At 41.4% G+C, this 16,855-nt stretch overlaps 1 protein-coding gene across 1 annotated transcript in view; it reads left to right on the top strand.

Annotated features, from left to right (window-relative positions):
- The window catches only part of diaph3 (diaphanous-related formin 3), a 287,165-nt gene that overhangs the window by 53,917 nt on the left and 216,393 nt on the right, over nt 1–16,855 (top strand). The window contains 1 exon segment of the mRNA XM_046857511.1: nt 5,325–5,458. Coding sequence (XP_046713467.1) covers nt 5,325–5,458 — 134 coding nt within the window.

Raw genomic sequence — 16,855 nt, forward strand, 5'->3', positions numbered from 1 at the left:
TCTTGTGTGAGTGGTTATAATCTCCATGAGAGCTTGTGTGATTGGTCAGAATCTCTATGAGATCTTGTGTGATTGGTCAGAATGTCAATGATAGTTGGAGGAATTGGTCTGAACTTCTGTGGGAATAACGATTGGTCAGAATTCCTGTTAAAGTTGGTTGGATTGGTTAGAGACTATAGGAAATGCTGTAATTGGTCAGACTTTCTATTGGAAATGAGGAGATTGGTGGAATCTGGTGGTCAAAATCTCTGTGGGGTTGGTCACACATTCTATGGGAATGGAGATGGGTATATTTTTTAAGGAACATGTGTGCCATCCTCTACTCATAGTTATGGCTTTCCTGCTTTCTATCGGTTTTAGTCAGACAGTCGATCTGAAATCGAATCTGATCAAAGATTCAGCATTTTCATTGAACAATAAAATTACCTCAAAGCAATTAAAGTAAATCATGATGATGACTGTGGTAGGATGCTGTACCGTGCATAGCACTTAATGCACATAACCCACTATCCAGTATCACCCAGATGATGATTGGATTATTTTTTTGATTTTCTGAGAGTCTTTTTGATAGTTTTCTTCCCTTTTTTTCCCTTCAGCCACTAAGGATCTAAACCTTTTTGCTTTGCGGCAACATTCAACACATGATATTAAATCAGTTCAGCCATGTTTGTGTTTGTAAGACAGATTGTGAATTAGCAGGTGTCCAGCATGCAGGTGTGGGGGTGGGTTTGCTGAGTGCTGAAACCTCTTTCAAAGACCTGGTGAGCTTCATCACCTACTTAATAGTGCCCTTTTTTTTAACCAGGTCATTATTCGACCTCCACAGTTACAGTCAAGATGTCAGTGACATAACACCAGGAATATACAGTATGATATTCCTTTTAATATTGCCGAAAACATTGACACGCCATCAACACCTACAACTTTACTCTGAACTTGCCTCCTCTCCGTCACCCACACACCGATCTATTATACATGCTGTGGGCTATGGTTAGGTTGCTGCTTAGTCGGGGAATGACTGTCATAGAGCTCTATACTGGGACGATCCGAACGATACATGGCAGTCACAAACAGGACTTAGCGGAAAACCCGAGAGCGCAAGGGGAACGCAAATGAAATTTTCAAAGTTATCTAGATTAGAATGCCGCGCCTCGAATTCCAAGCGTGGCTTGAAAGCCGAAAAATGTATTTCAGCGCTATTTAAACATGGCTTGTTTTATCCTCCAGCATACTCAGATCACCTGCTATTATCTGATAGAGAGAAAATAAACAGACATAGTAGGGGAGGAGGTGGGCCAAAAAACAGGGAGGGGGGCAAAGCAAATATTTGGTTTCCTGTTGTCATGAAAGCAGTCACTATGGTGACAAAGGAGTTCTATGTTTGCTTAAAAAGGGAAGAGATGACCGAAGAAATGAGAGAGAGAGAGAGAGAGAGAGAGAGAGTGAGGGAGCGAGAGAGAGATTCAAGGGGAGTTATTATTTTGTTGGGAGCAGCTGCACCTCATGTAGCTAGTGATTAAGACCTCAGTCTCCCATGGCGTAGGTGGTGGAAGAGATACTGCTCACAGGCCATGTGTATTATGTGAAAGGATGAAGCTGACCAGTCCTGTGGTGAAATGGCCTGCTTAGAACCAAAGCTCACCCTATTTTAGCTTCAATAGGAGCACCAAGGTGAAAAAAAACAACCTTTTTCTTTTTAAGGCAGAAATTCAAAGAAACAGAAAATAATATTTTACCGTCCTACCACGTCAGGGAGCTTTTGCACCATTTGGTCTGTTTTGCTGAGGCCCAATTAGATTAAAATTGATACTTCTTGTTTGGTTTGGTTTGGTTTGATTCGGTTTCACACTGCGCATAATTAACCAAAACAAACCAGAGCACAAAAAAAAAAAAAATTGGCTGAGGGACATGCTCGTTAAACTCTTTTATTTGTCGGTCGGAAAATACACCAGTGTTTGTTTTGTATGCAGACGACATCTCGTTTTCCGTCTGGAGAGTCGTTTTTCCGAAGCTTTTGAGTAGATTCCTAGATTCCTCTGAGGGCTTTGGACAGTTTGGGTGAGTCTGTGCCCATGATCGCTTTAGATTCTTGTTTTTGACTGACAGGAACGGAACACGATGAGGTTCAGTTCGTTTCGAGATGCTTTTCTGCTCAGCCCGGTTGTAAAGAGTGTTTATTCGAGTTATTTCTGTATCTCTATAGAATTCTGTATATCCTGGCACATCAAACGGATCCGCCACTTTTGATCTCTCTCATAACGAAAAGACGGAAACACACGGAATTGTTGCTCACTGAATGTGTTTTTTGTTCTTCACATCATTTTGTCCTTGAGACACCGTTTTCTGAAAATGTACAGGACAATAAACGGACATCTCTATCAGTTAGAAAGCACTTCCACCTAGGAACGATTACAACTTGAAATCCTAGTTATAGACATCGTTCGATTGATCGGTTTGGTAATTGATTGCTGAGAACGTATTCTAGAGGCGAACCAATGACGTTGCGTGCCGGTTACTTTTGCACGGTGCACCGAGAGCGCTTTAATATATTTATTCAATTATTCATTATTTAATTTCATTAATGAATTAACATATTCATTTTAGCGCATTTTCATGATTCAGTACACTTTTTTTTTATTGCGTGTATCTGTAATAAAAATAATTTTATCTGTATTATACATCGTTTTTTTTTTTTTCTTTCAAACCCAGTATCTATTTAATAAACTATCGATTGATTTATCGGTTATCGGCAAGAACGATCCAGCCAAGCTATCGGTATTGGTCGACCTCTAACTAGTTCTATGGGAAAATAAATCCAATTTTTTTCAATTGCGTTTCCAGTATAAACAAAGTGAAGAACAGCACAGTTGTGCCAGTTTGTGAATGATAGGCGGAGCCAGAAGAAATGAACCTGTGCATCATTTCTATTAATGAGTGTGCGCTTTTGCCCTTCGCATCCTCCAGCTCTGCCCTTCATTCACAAACCGGCACTCGGCCATGTGTCCGTTCTTTTGTTTACCAGTCCAAATATCCAGAACATTACAAAAGTCTTTCATTCTGACCTCACTGCTCAGTTTAGCACTTCACAGCTACAAAAAATAAAAAATTCTATGCCACCCTGAGATTTCTGCAGTCTGGTTGATTCGGGTTAGAATCATTCCAGAGACCACCTCCGTCTTAGAGACGTCCTCGGTGAAGTCGTAAAGGACCAAACGCTGCATATATGAAAGCACCGTTCGCAAAAATGGTCCTTCAGTACATTTTGGCTTGCTGTTCAATCTGTAAGTCAAAGTACTCACCACTGCGACATGAAGAGGAGCGAAAAGCTTTTTCTCACGCGAGGGGGTTCGCGTTTTTCCTGCTCTTTCGCTTTCCGTCTCTCTCTCTCTCTCTCTAAGGTTAAAAGATCGGCCTTCTACACAAATCCCGCAAGAAATCCACCTCCTCCTCTTTGGGTTTTAGGGTCATAACAAAAAATAAAATCTGAAATCTTCGCGTCTACATTCGAAGCATCTGCTACATGCGTGTAACACATGATGTCGAACCACGTAGCCTGGGAGAAGAAACTGCGCTTAAGGAATTGTAATTTGTCCCCGTAAAGCAGAAACAAAGTAATTTGTTCCTGGCCACTGCTTCTATAGATAAAGCAATCTTTTACAGCGCATCTGCTTGTACAAATCACGCATCATCACATTCCTCATTAGAGAGCAGGGTCCGTGAAGACCATAACGGCGGATCCGAGCTCGGCCCGTGTCCCACTCCGGTTTTTACATGCGTGTTCGGCTTATATAGGCCTGACGCTTTATTCCCAGCATGGGGAAAAGGAAAACATTCTATTGTGCTGATCAGTCAGGAAGTCTGCAGTTTGGTCGACTCAACAAGGTCTTAAATGATTTTTTATTTTTTACCTGCGTGTTTGACCAATTTTTATTAAAAAAATTTTATTTACATGTAAACATAATTATAGCAACATTACCGTAGTTACATTCTCCTTATGAGTAATTTGAAAAGCCATCTGGATAAGGAATGTATTTTTAGTGGACATGGCATAAATAAAGTGGCCAACACGGTGTAAATAAATGTAAAAGAAATTCTCCAGTTGAATATCTTTGCAGAAGATCCTCCTGGCATATATTCTTTGGCGTTAGAATTTCATACCGCTAATGACATCATGCGTTTTGGCAATTTTACGCCAGTTGGACGGCAGAAGTGTTGGCCTTATTTTTATGGGTTGCTCAGTAGCTCCTGGTTCCACAACGTCAACTGACTGTATGAGGCTGTAGAAAGGACACACTCCGGTGCTCATGGTGGTTCTCACTCTCCGGTGTTTTTTGTATTGTTTTTTTAAGATTTATAATCACACACTATCACCCAAATGACGATGGGTTCCCCTTTTAAATCTGGTTCCTCTCTAGGTTTCCTCCTCATACCATCTGAGAGTGTTTTTCATGCAGCAGTCGCCTCAGGCTTCATCATCAGGGATTAATACACATCATTCACTTATATTAAAATGTTTTTGTTCTACAATTCTGACGTTCTGTAAAGCTGCAGTGTGAAAATGTCCATTGGGAAAAGCGCCCCAGAAATAAACCTCTTAATTCAGACCGTTCTTCCCGTTCATCTTCGTGTCTTTGTCGCGATCGCTGGAATAAATTAGTGCTGTTTTTAATTTTTTATTAAACATCGCAATAACTCAAAAAAAAAAACAATCGTCTTTAAACCTAAATTTGAATTTTTTAAAATCCCTTAGCAGTAGGTCTGGTAGCATACTTTTAAAAAAACAGGAGATCCTCCGATCCATTGCTTGTTTCCTTCTTGTTGGTTTATAACCACCAACCGGCTTGCATACAGAGCCTCCATTCTTACTTACACTCTCCAGAGTTTAGCAGGTGGTGCGCCAGTAATAATGGTCCGTGGGGAAACACTGTGCTTGTTTCAGCCCTTTATTGATATATTCGAATTGAATTATAGATTTTAATGCAAATCTGATTTCTAATATAAAGGTTGTGTACTCGGACACATTACAGTTTTGATCTGTCCTGAAGGCAATGCGACTTCTCTGCACTTTTCATCCGTATCCACAGTCAATTCCAGGCTGATGATTACCAGTGTACCCACACGGCATACGGTTTGGTGAAAATAAATAAATGTTGGAGAGCGAACGGTTGAATTTGAGATGATGGAAAGTCGTGTGCAGACAGTGTTGTGTAATAAAATGGCAGGTTTAGATCATAAAAAGGTGACTGACTAATCGTATACCTTCTCTCTCTCTCTCTCTCTCTCTCTCTCTCTCTCTCTCTCTCTCTCTCTCTCTCTCTTTTTAGGGCAGTCTGAAGAGCAGCAGCCATCAGATATCTCCTCAAGAGTTTCTCAGTGAACTGAAAAGTGGGGCGACTGATGAGAGGCTGTTTGCCTGCCTAGATTCTCTCAGAGTCTCTCTCACCAGCAATCCAGTCAGGTGTGCGCACACACACACACACACACACACACACACACACACACACACACACACACACACACACACACACACTCTCAAACCTGCCATACTGTCCTGCCATCTTGCTTTAGACTGTTTGTGTTATTCAGTGGTTTGATAATTCAGAACGTGTACGAACTTTCTCTCTCTTTCACACACACACACACACACACACACACACATACACACTGCCCTTTCAACCTTTTCTCTGCCCCACCTTTTTCGACATTTGGCTAATATCTAACTCCAGTGCCGAGTTCCACGGGCGTTAGTTTGCAGCCGCACTTCACGCTGTGAAAAATTAATATGTAGCGCAGATGGGTGCGACGCTGGAGTCTCTCTCCCCTGCCTCATAATTGTTTGATGTCGATCACGACAGGCTCTCCTGCTGTTTGCCCAACATTCGTACCACAAACATGAACCAAGCTCCTCCATGAGGTGGGGTGATTAATACAGAAATAATTACAGCTTTTGCGGCGACTCAAACTACCTTAAACGAAAACTTGCTTTCAAGATGCAATTTGCGCAGAAGGAGGTCTGATAGGTGTGGGCTTCGGGGGAAACAAAGAAGGAATAAGTTACCAAAAAAACCCTTCCACCACAAAAAAACAAAAAAAAACCACATTATATATTTATTTTATTTTATTTTATTTTATTTTATTTTATTTTATTTTATTTTATTTAATTTATTTTACTTTTTATTCCTCAGGGTCTGTTCTAGTGTTTCTTTTGAAGACTTTGTTTCTAATAAAAAAATTATTAAAAAAAACAATTCATTACAAACTATTAAAAAAATGTCTCATACAAATAAAACAATACCAAATGGGATTATTTTTTTCCACCATGTGAAAGCAGGGTTGATCATCTTTGTGCTCCTCACAATTTTCTTTGTCAAACACAGCAACTTTGATCACAGAAATCCATTAGGCACGGCGGTCGCGTGTGCCGCGTGCGTTTGTACGGATAAAATTATCATCTTCATTTGAAGTTGATTTGCCCGCTAAACACCGTGGGCAATTTATTTTATTTTCCTAGCCGGCCAGCATCGGTCATCTTTAGACCAGGATGAAGGAGTCAAGCTGCTTTCATCCTCTCTGCATCCGTGATTGGAGTAATTCATGGAATGTCATGATTTCTATTAGCACTCCGTTCGCTGTTTGGACACGTCTTTTTTTTTTTCTTCTTCAGTGCGAACAACAATCAGCGTGCAAGGCCGGCCCCCTTTTAAAGATCAGCTATTACTCCTAGTTTGTGCGCCTCCCTGTTTTCTTCCACTCACAAGGTTAAAAAACTTCACGGAAAGCAGTTCAGCAATCCAATCTCGCTTTTAGCATGCGCCGTCCGGCTTCTAGTGCCACTACAGCTACGCGAAGCTGGCGCTGCTCTTTTGATTAATCCACTTTATTTCTGTCCCGTCTGCTGATTAAAGTCCGCAGTGTCCTAGAGACAGAGTTCATTTAGTTCGCTTGCTTGTTATTCATCTCACAGCGACGACGCCCAGCTCGAAATGTTGCCACTGTTGACTCAGTCGCAGAAAAAATCTCTCTGAACATGAATGCATGTATATATGGGTGTGTGTGTGTGTGTGTGTGTGAGAGAGAGAGAGAGAGAGAGAGAGAGAGATATTGTGTGTATTGGTTCTTTTTTGGGGGGGGGGTTGTACTTAATTGGAGCAATTTTCCAGCCTTTGCATGTGTCTCTTAGCTTTCAGATTTTTTTAAAAATATGTTTAAAATATAGAAAATCTTAAGAGGGAAACTTCTTGGACTATTCATACAGCAACCGTGTCCAAATTCTGCAGCCAGTTTTAGCTTATAGTCTGGAGAGACAGACGGCAAGGAGCTGTGTGTTGTGCCTTTTGAACTTTTTGATCCACTGTGTGTAAAATTAACTAAATTAGATAGATAGAGACAGACAGACAGAGGTAGTAAGATAGATAGACAGAAAGAAAGACAGACAGACAGACAGACATAGAGACAGAGGTAAATAGACAGACAGACAGACAGAGAGACAGACAGAGAGACAGAGGTAGTAAGATAGATAGAAAGATAGACAGACAGACAGACAGACAGAGGTAGTAAGATAGACAGAAAGATAGATAGACAGACAGACAGAGAGACAGATGTAAATAGACAGACAGACAGAGGTGGATAGATAGATAGATAGACAGACAGAGGTGGATAGATAGATAGATAGACAGACAGAGGTGGATAGACAGACAGACAGACAGACAGACAGACAGACAGATAGATAGATAGAATTAATGTAGCAGTGCAAACTTTACTATGTGCCAAAAGTATGTGGACACATAACCCCTTCATTTGCGGACATTTGGCACAAAACTGAAGACACAATCAATAGAATCCATCTGAATGGTGTAACATGAGAATTTTTGTTTTTTGAAACTACTGTAAGAGGCTAAAAGCCGTTTCAGTATGACAGTGATCTTTTCCACAAGGTGATCTTCATGAAGGCATGATTACAGCTTTGGGGTAAATTAAATAAATACAGTAAAGGCGTGTCGGTCAGGTCATGCTTTTACCCTTATATGAAATGTATCTCGGTATTTCAGTTATCTGGTCGTCTTCTTCCTCAACCAGCATGATTTATTTTGAAAAGTGTGTTGAGCTCTAATCCTGTTTCCTTCAAAAGTCTCATCCTCAGGTCCTCCCTCCAGGGGCCAAACAACAAACAGTTTTGTAGACTTTTCTGGCCACAAGCTTCATGACGGTTTGAAATCTGTCCGTCTGTCCTTATTCCATCGTCCGCTTTCTAAAGCAACACATTTCCATCAACTGAAATATACATCAAGAAATCCTTTAGTTCTGTTGAAGCTGAGAAAATGAGTCACATTTCTGACAGCAGTAGTGAAAGCGTATGTAACATCTGCCACGTCAGTGTTTCTGTGAAAGTTCTCTTCCACATGATTTTTTTTAGCCTGGCTCGAGAGATTAAAAGATACGAAATGCAGTTATTAATCAAATGATAAATTCTGTCCAATGAATCTTCTAAATATGCAAATGCACGTATACATCTTAGATCTCTCTCTCTCTCTCTCTCTCTCTCTCTCTCTCTCTCTCTCTCCTTCCCTTTTTTCTCTCGCTATCTCTTTCACACACACATTGTGTTTGCATGAGAAGTGACCTACAGGCCAGATTTGTCATTAGTGCCTAAGTTCAAAAGCAAAGCCATATTCAATGCAAGATCATTAATACGCAAAAAAAGAAAGAAGAAGAAGAAAAAGAAAGATCTCACCTTTTCATTCGGAACATATACTTTCATTATGACGAAGCCTTCACCCTTAAGACTTCTTGTGCATCCAGAAAGAAAAAGGTTGCCTTTTCTACATTTTCCTCCAGGGCCCCAAACACACACACACACACACACACACACACACACACACACACAGGCATAATACTAGCCCCTTCTGCCCCTCATGCAGAAGGTATGCATTTGATGTTTTATTTATTTTTTCTTTCGATGCCAGATAAATCTTCTTCTCTGACTCGGGTTCCACCTCGTGACACGTGTCTTATAAACTCTAATCTCTCCCATGTCCCAATTTAAAAATGTTGACAGCCCTGACAGGAAGAATATAAAACCTCGTCAACGTCAAACCGCGCGTTTAACCGCCCGCCGGCCGAGGTGACGATCGTAGCATCTGATGCCGAGTTTTTATTTCTCTTCTCATTTCAAACTTCAAACGGCTCACGATGTTTTGCGGAGTCGTGAAGTTCGTGCTGGAATTTTACACCTTACGGGAGAAAGTTTTTTTTTCTTCAGCTATATGTGTTTCTTTGCCTGTTATGAACACAAACTTAGAGGCACACTGGACGTCTCTGGATGAAGCTCACTTGAACTTGGAAATGTGCTCCAGCTCTATATATTTCTGTTATGGGTTGGAAGATCTTGAGCGACCTGCTGTGGAGCTCTGGGCTCAACCCCACTGAATAACTTCAGGATGACTGTGAACGCTGACTGCAGCCCAGGTCTCCTCACTTCCTCCTACATCAGGACCAGACTTTACTAACTGGCTGAATGAGTTCACAATCACACTCCATAATCTAGTGGAACATCATCTCAGAAGAATGAAGGAGAAGAATTCTTTTCTTTTTTTGTTCTGTTTCTCTTTAATTTTTCTGTTTTATTTTCTCTGTTCTTTTCCTTTTTTTCCTTTTCTTTTCTCTTCTTCTCTTTGCTTTTCTATACTGTTACTTTTTTCCTTCTTTCTTTCCTCTTTTCTTTTCTTTTTTTTCTTTTCTGTTCTGTTTCTTTCCTCTTTTTTTCATTCTTTCTTTTTAATCTTTCTTTCTTTCTTTCTTTCTTTCTTTCTTTCTTTCTTTCTTTCTTTCTTTCTTTCTTTCTTTCTTTCTTTTCTTTGTTCTTTTTCTAAATCTTTTCCTTTTTCTTTCTTTCCTTTTTTCCATAATTCTGATATTTTCTTTTTTTTTTTTTTTTAATAAGGCTTTCTCACACACATACAGTGCACACTATTCACATTTACCCACTTTATCTCTCTCTCTCTCTCTCTCTCTCTCTCTCTCTCTAGTTGCATGTCCTTAGTCAGAGGGCGTTTTGGCATTGGACCATGGCCAATGTGCAGAAGAGGCGTAATTTATTCCTGTATTCCTCTTTTCCACACGGGCGAAGTGTCTGATTGGTCTAGTGAGTGATGTCTCTAATACCTGCCCATGTTACCATGAGTGACATTGATTTCTCACTGACGCCTTGGTCTTTTCATCTCCTTCTCTCTCTCTCTCTCTCTCTCTCTCTCTCTTTTAATATACGAGTTCAGTAGTTCATTCTCAATCACCGAGCTGAATGCTAAACGGTTTTGAAACAGCACCTGTTCAGATTTGGCTTCATCGCGCTCCACTGGTCATGACTGGTTAAATATTGAATATGTTGCACCTAATGAGGAATGGGCCCAAATGGATGGACTTGATGATGACCTTTTCTTCAATCGTTCACTCCTTTCCCTAGATTAGAACACCATCTCGTCTTCAGAATGGCTTTTCAATGAGACCAGACCTCTCACCTCTCGCTCTATGAAACAAATTGGGTGAAGAAACAATCTCAGCGGCGAGTATCGGAGCACCGCGATCGCGCGCCTGCAACATTAGAATCGAATTTCCCCCCAGACGGGAATTCACGTTCACGCCATTGTTTTCCTACCAGTTAGAACGGTATAAGATTCCCATCAGGATGCATGGGATGTGGTCACATGTGCATCATCTTCCCAAAGCACTACAATTAAAATCTGAGACTGTTTGCCACATATCGCTAAATTAGCAAGAGGACTCGATTTTCAGTCGTTTCGTCTCAGTCAGAACGCGAAAGGAAAGAAACTCGGTCTCTGGGCATTGTAGAGAAATGGTCTCCTTGAGCAGTCCAGAACAAGAAAGCCATTAACATGTGCAGAAGTCCAGAACAAGCCAGCCATTCTCACATTCTTTGTTTTTTTTTTTTCTCTTTCTATCGCACTCGTTCCCCCCCCTTTCCTTTTTTCCTCCCACACTCTCACGCTAAGCATTCTTCCTCATTTTCCCCTTTTACCTTGGAATCAGATGTGCTCTGTCCTGCCGAGTATGACGGAATGTAAAGTGGGTAATTTTCCCAGAGCCCAATAAAACTCGTTGTGCGCCTGACAAAGAAAGAGAGCCGTCTACACAAATGTGTTTTGATTGTCGGCATCGTTGTTGTTGTTGTTTTTTTGGTCGTCATCTCCTCCTTTCCTCTATACTTTAACGCTAACGTTTTTCTTTTTTCTTTTTGAAAGCTTATTCCGCTGCGTACGTGCGACAGGGCCGAGTTCGCGCGGCAGGCGACCCACTCCAACCCGTTTGAATACATTTGGCTATGAATAGAGTGTTATACTGGGTGTCGTTGTATTTAGCATGACAGTGTTTAAGCTTCGCGCGACAACATTCTCTGTACGTCTGGCACCTCTGCTGCGTTCGAACGCCAGCCCGAGGATCCGCCTGCTTTTGTTTGTCTCTTCGCTAGTCGGGTGTTTATCGAGAGCATATCTGACTTGTTAGAAGGTGAGCGTTAATTGCTAATCAGTGCCAAACAACGAGGTGTCGCGATGCGCGTTATGACGAGGGTAGCGTTCGCGCACTACAACCATTTTCACATTCGATTCCGGATTCGTTCGGGGTCGTAACGAGCACTGGGTTGTTTTCATGCGTTCCTTTGCACAATATGGACATCGCTATCGTATTGGGAATGAGTTTTGACAAGGCCCCTGTGCACAAAGCTCCAGCTCCATGAAGATATGAGTTAATGTGGTCTGTTACAGAACTCTAATCGTACCTGACTTTACTAACACACATGTGGCTAAAAGAACACAAATATCCAAAAATAAATCTAGTGGAACCTTATCTCAGAAAGACTCGATATGGAACCGGGATGCTCAGAAAGCCTATATAAATCTGAGAACCAGGTGCCCACACACTTTTGTCCACTTGGTGCATCTTCTGTAATCACCTCATCACAATCAGACTCGTGTGCTCCAGATGGACACGACTGATTGTTCTTCAACGTGGCTTTTCGTCTAAAAATAACGTTAGAAACGCTGAAGATTCTAAATGAGCCAGATTTCCAAGAGGGTGTAATAATCATGATCCCAACTGATCCTACTAATATTATTGTTCGTTTCCTGATTTCTGCCGACATCTGAAGAGAAGTCCAGTACTCGAGCATGCTGAACCTTTTCTGCCCCTCCAGGGTCATTTCTATATTATTCCACAAGAACAGATTAAAGCTGTAATTGTGACATTTATTCCGCTCGGCTTTACTTCCAAAGACTAAAACCGAAGGAAAAATCGATGCTCCAGCAGACTACAATAGAGCAGAGCACCTGGCATCACCGCTGTGTTTGAGGAGAACATTCAACTCGAAATTTCTCATTTCCAGGCTGTAAAAGCCACAGGATACCCATGTCATCTTTTTCAACTTCAGACTTTTTAACCCCCAAATTCCTTTTCCTGGCCATGGAGTAACAGCGATTCAAGATGGCTGTGAACGGTATACAGCAGTTTATTGGTTTTAGTTACATTGTAATAAGTTTATTGGGTTTGGATCAGCTTACGTCCAGCCAAAGTTCTTGTAGGGTTCTTACCTACGCATTTCAGGAAAATTTATTTGAATAAATTCCAGGTCCGGAATAGTTTCCACACTGAAACGTTTTAAAAATGCTCACGTCCCTGCTTCGACCCGCGTCATTTCCGCCTGACGTTTATTTACTTTCCGGCTCTTCGAAACGTCGCGGCAATGAATAAAAAAGCAACATCGTTTTCGAAAACCTCTGTTTTCACGCACTGTCCACACTTCGATGCAAAAATGGTGTTTTGAAAAAGCTGCGTTTTCGTTGACCAAAAAGGAGAGAAAAATGTGTGTTTTCAAATAAAAACGTATTAGTGTGGACATGGCCGAACGTTTTTTTTTCTCTCGGTGGATTTCATATGAACGATCCTTCTGTTGCTGTAGGATTGAAGGGTTACAGTTTAAAAAATGTCATTTTTAAATAAATAACTTTGAAGTTTTATTACATGGTTTGGTGTTAATTTGTATGAGGCACAGTAGCTACAAACCTCCCGCAAATATTTGCCGACATAATAGCATACATCAGAGATTGTAACGCATGCATCAATATTTCAGATGTTAAATACGGTCCTAAAAATCTTTCGGGAATTCTGCATATTTGAGTCTGGAAAAGTGTGGAATTTTGAATCGTCAACGTTAGAGCCACCAAACATGCTTGTTGCTCAGCTAAACGACATAGATGTTTGCATGCTGTTTTTTCCAGGGCAAAAAAACAGTTGCATAAATGTTTGACGGTTGCTATAGTAACCAGTAGCATCTCAGACCCGAAATGGGCCACTCTCGGCAGCTCTTATGATGTAATAATAATCTGTCGCATATACTGTATACCAAACAAATCTAATGGGATTTTAAACAGATTTATGATTCGTGAACTAGGAGACGAATCGATCCAGACGGGGTTCAGGTTCACGACGAGGTCAAATGTGTCTGCAATAGATATTTTATTAGTGCCTTCTTCCTGTTTGGGTGATATTTTCAGACTAATTATTAACAAGAAGGACGAGACTTTTCAGCAGGCGAGGCGTCTCACCGAAACCACTGCTGCCAAGTTGGACATTTTACGCCCCCAGTTCAGATCCTACAGCCAGTTCCGAGTGGATCTCTGTGGCGTTTCAGAAACTCCTGCTCTGTGAGCTGCTGTGGCTGTGGACAAGATAAAACGGAGTCAGTGGTGCTGCTTTGGCGTGGAATGTCTGAGAGCCCGTCACTTTCAATAGCGCTTACTGTCCCTTTGGGTTTTCCCTCCAGAGACCAGCTGCCCATGTTCTGCCCCCAGGGGGGTCCTGCCTGCACCTACATGCTGCCTTTCGCACTCCGTCAAACTAACTCTCTCTCTCTCTCTCTCTCTCTCTGTCTCTGTCTGTCTGTCTGTCTCTCTCTCTCTCTCTCTCTCTCTCTCTCTCTCTCGCTTTTTTATATGTATCTCTTCTCAAAACTCTTCTGGTGCCTAAAAAATGAAGGAAATTAAAAAAAGAGAAGAAAAACAGTCTCTGCATTAGATTTTTATTTTTTTTGGCTTCCTTAATTTTCTTTTTTTTTTTACACTATGTGGATTCGAGATGCAGCTAACGATTACTTTTTTGTTTGTTTTTTTGTTTAATCGGATTGAAAAATGCAAAAGCCACAGTTTGGACTTTGGACTTTTCGATTTCGACGTCACATGCTCATGAAGACGGTGCGACTAAACTACATTCAATCCCCAATACCTAAAATTTGTATTGGATGACTAGAAGGAAATGTTTGTTGGATTCTGTGTTGATGGTGCAAATGTGAACCTTAGAAATTGGAGAAAACCGTTCCCAAGAAATGGTAGATCAATATTTCTCTTGGAAATATCGAGAATGATTCAGACTGAAAGTGTTGTTCAGTTGCATTCTTCATGCATTTCATGTAAAAATTAAAAATAAATGACTAGCCGATGATGACTAAAGCTACGTCGACTGCACCCCAGGCCTCCGTACCGCAACTACAGGCTCACACAAATTTCCACAATCTTCCCAGAAGAGTGGAGGTTCTAGTAAAAATGGCGACTACAGTTGGAACGGGAGGTTCAAAAAGTGCGCATACTAATCTTATATTAAGGTGACCACAAATTTAACATTAATATTCAACACGCTTGCCGACATTAACAACCTCGGTGACTGGTGATAAACCGATAACTCGTAAATAACGACATTTTATACTACAGCATAGCCGGATTGTCTAATCAAGGACCATTTCCCTGTAACAGCGGCTCGGACCGTAATTCCGTCCGAACGAAATTGATGTTTATAATAACGTGCTCGTTACAGTGCTTTATCGTTCCTATAGTGACAAATCGAACTTGTGTGGCGGACAGTCCACGTAATCTAAAGGCTAATATTAAACCGAGAGAGCGTTTAACAAAGAGAAATCTGTACGAGACAGGGGGTAAGTCTTCAGGGAGACTCTTCAGGACTTTCCAGTTCTTTAGTCACCTGACAAGTTGAGTCTTTTTTGGTCTTATAAACTTAGAGAGGAAAAGAAAAAAAAATCGAAGCTGTGGAAGGAGGTATGGTTTATAGCTGCTATGATGCAACCGATAACACCATAAAACCAGAGCAGGTTCCAGACTTGCCATTCTCCTGGTGATCAAGAGTCAAGGGGTTATAATGTAATGGTTACACCTCAACAGCTGTACGGTGGCAAGTCAGACACAATCGAGTTTGCTGAACAGATGTTCTAATTACATCCTCATTCATTGAAACCAAGTGAGATTGCTCAATGAGGAAAGAATGCGCCTCAGATCTTTCCAATTCATGCCCGTCCAGTACCATACTAGTTTTCTTTCATAAGTTTACTGACGGGTCTCACCCTCTCTGAAACTTCCTGTGCACCATACGGGGCCGAGACATCAGTGCACAAAGCATAATTGTATTACCCCGTTGTGATAAATGGCACTGACAAGCAGGTGGAAATTGTTTTTCTTTTGATATTATATTAAACCTGACCTTCAGGTTTAAGGCTTCAGATTTGTTATTTTGGCAGAACATAATAGCATGTGTTGGAACAAACTCAATATGCTATTCAGGGAGAGCTTAAGCTCTGACTTTGTGACACGGCAGGAATACAAACCCCGCTCAGGCCGCCCGGTCTGCCTCTCCACTTCTTTCCAACACCTTTCCTATTCATTATCTATGACAAGGGCTCGATTCTACCCACGTTCCAGAATTTCCCTTCATTTCCACGGAGGCCCGAGGGCGAGACACCGAGAGCCGATATCAGATGCGACTTTGTTAGTCACGTTTTTTGTTGTTGTTGTTGTTTGTTTGTTTGTAACATTCAGATGAACAAATCGTATCATTGGACGTCCCAATCTGCGGAGCTTCTAGCATTAATTGGTCTTGTATCTGATTAAGGCGAGCCTGGCAGTTTTCACCGGAGCCGTTGCCAAGTTGTCAGAGCTCGCAATTAAAGCCGTAGAGCACTTTGAGATGGGCGAGAGTGCTCGAGTGAAGAGAAGGAAATAGAAGGCCAGCGAGACGGCCGAATTTAAGACACTGTGGGTGCTACTGCGACACGAACGTCGACTATAGTTTGAAAAGAAAGCAAAGGAAAAGAGGAGTGGTAGTGTAGAGAGCTCAGGCCTTGGAGACTTGAGTGAAAATGAGTAGGCGTCGGTGGGCCATCAAACCGAGTTTTCCCAATTGTGCAGAACAGCGAGTCTGATGATATTCATTCCCAAGAGCCACACGAACTCCCACGACTACCGCTTGTAATTTATATCTGTTAATTGTGATCACAACTAAACAATCAGGACAAAATAACGTGTGAATCGGAGTTTCACGTGGAAATGTCATTTGTGGTAGCTAGCGTGGATGCAATGAATATATATATTTATTTTGGTCCATAAAAAGCAAATTGTGCACCTCAAATTAAAAGCAATTTGTATTCGGCGGCTGTTCAATTGGCTGTTATTATAACCTCAATTCTTCTGGAAAGATGTTCCACAAGTTCTTGGAGTGTGTGTTAGTGGAGATTTGTGCTCATTTAGCCAGTTAGTAAAGTCGGGTCCTGATGTAGGAGGAAGTGAGGAGGCCTGGGGTGCAATCAGTGTTCACATTCATTCTGAAGGTGTTCGATAGGTTCATACAGAAGCGGCTATTGAGAAACGCGCGTCGTGGGAAAACCAATCCCACGACTTGCCGTGACACGTAGTGAAGCTTCTTTGGCACATGAAGTACATCACCAGTACGCGCCAGTCATTTTTCATTCTCACTTATCACCTGCACCGAAGCCAATTATATGCAGGCA

The sequence above is a fragment of the Silurus meridionalis genome, chromosome 9 (genome assembly GCF_014805685.1).
Source record: "Silurus meridionalis isolate SWU-2019-XX chromosome 9, ASM1480568v1, whole genome shotgun sequence".
NCBI classification, from domain to species: Eukaryota; Metazoa; Chordata; class Actinopteri; order Siluriformes; family Siluridae; genus Silurus; species Silurus meridionalis.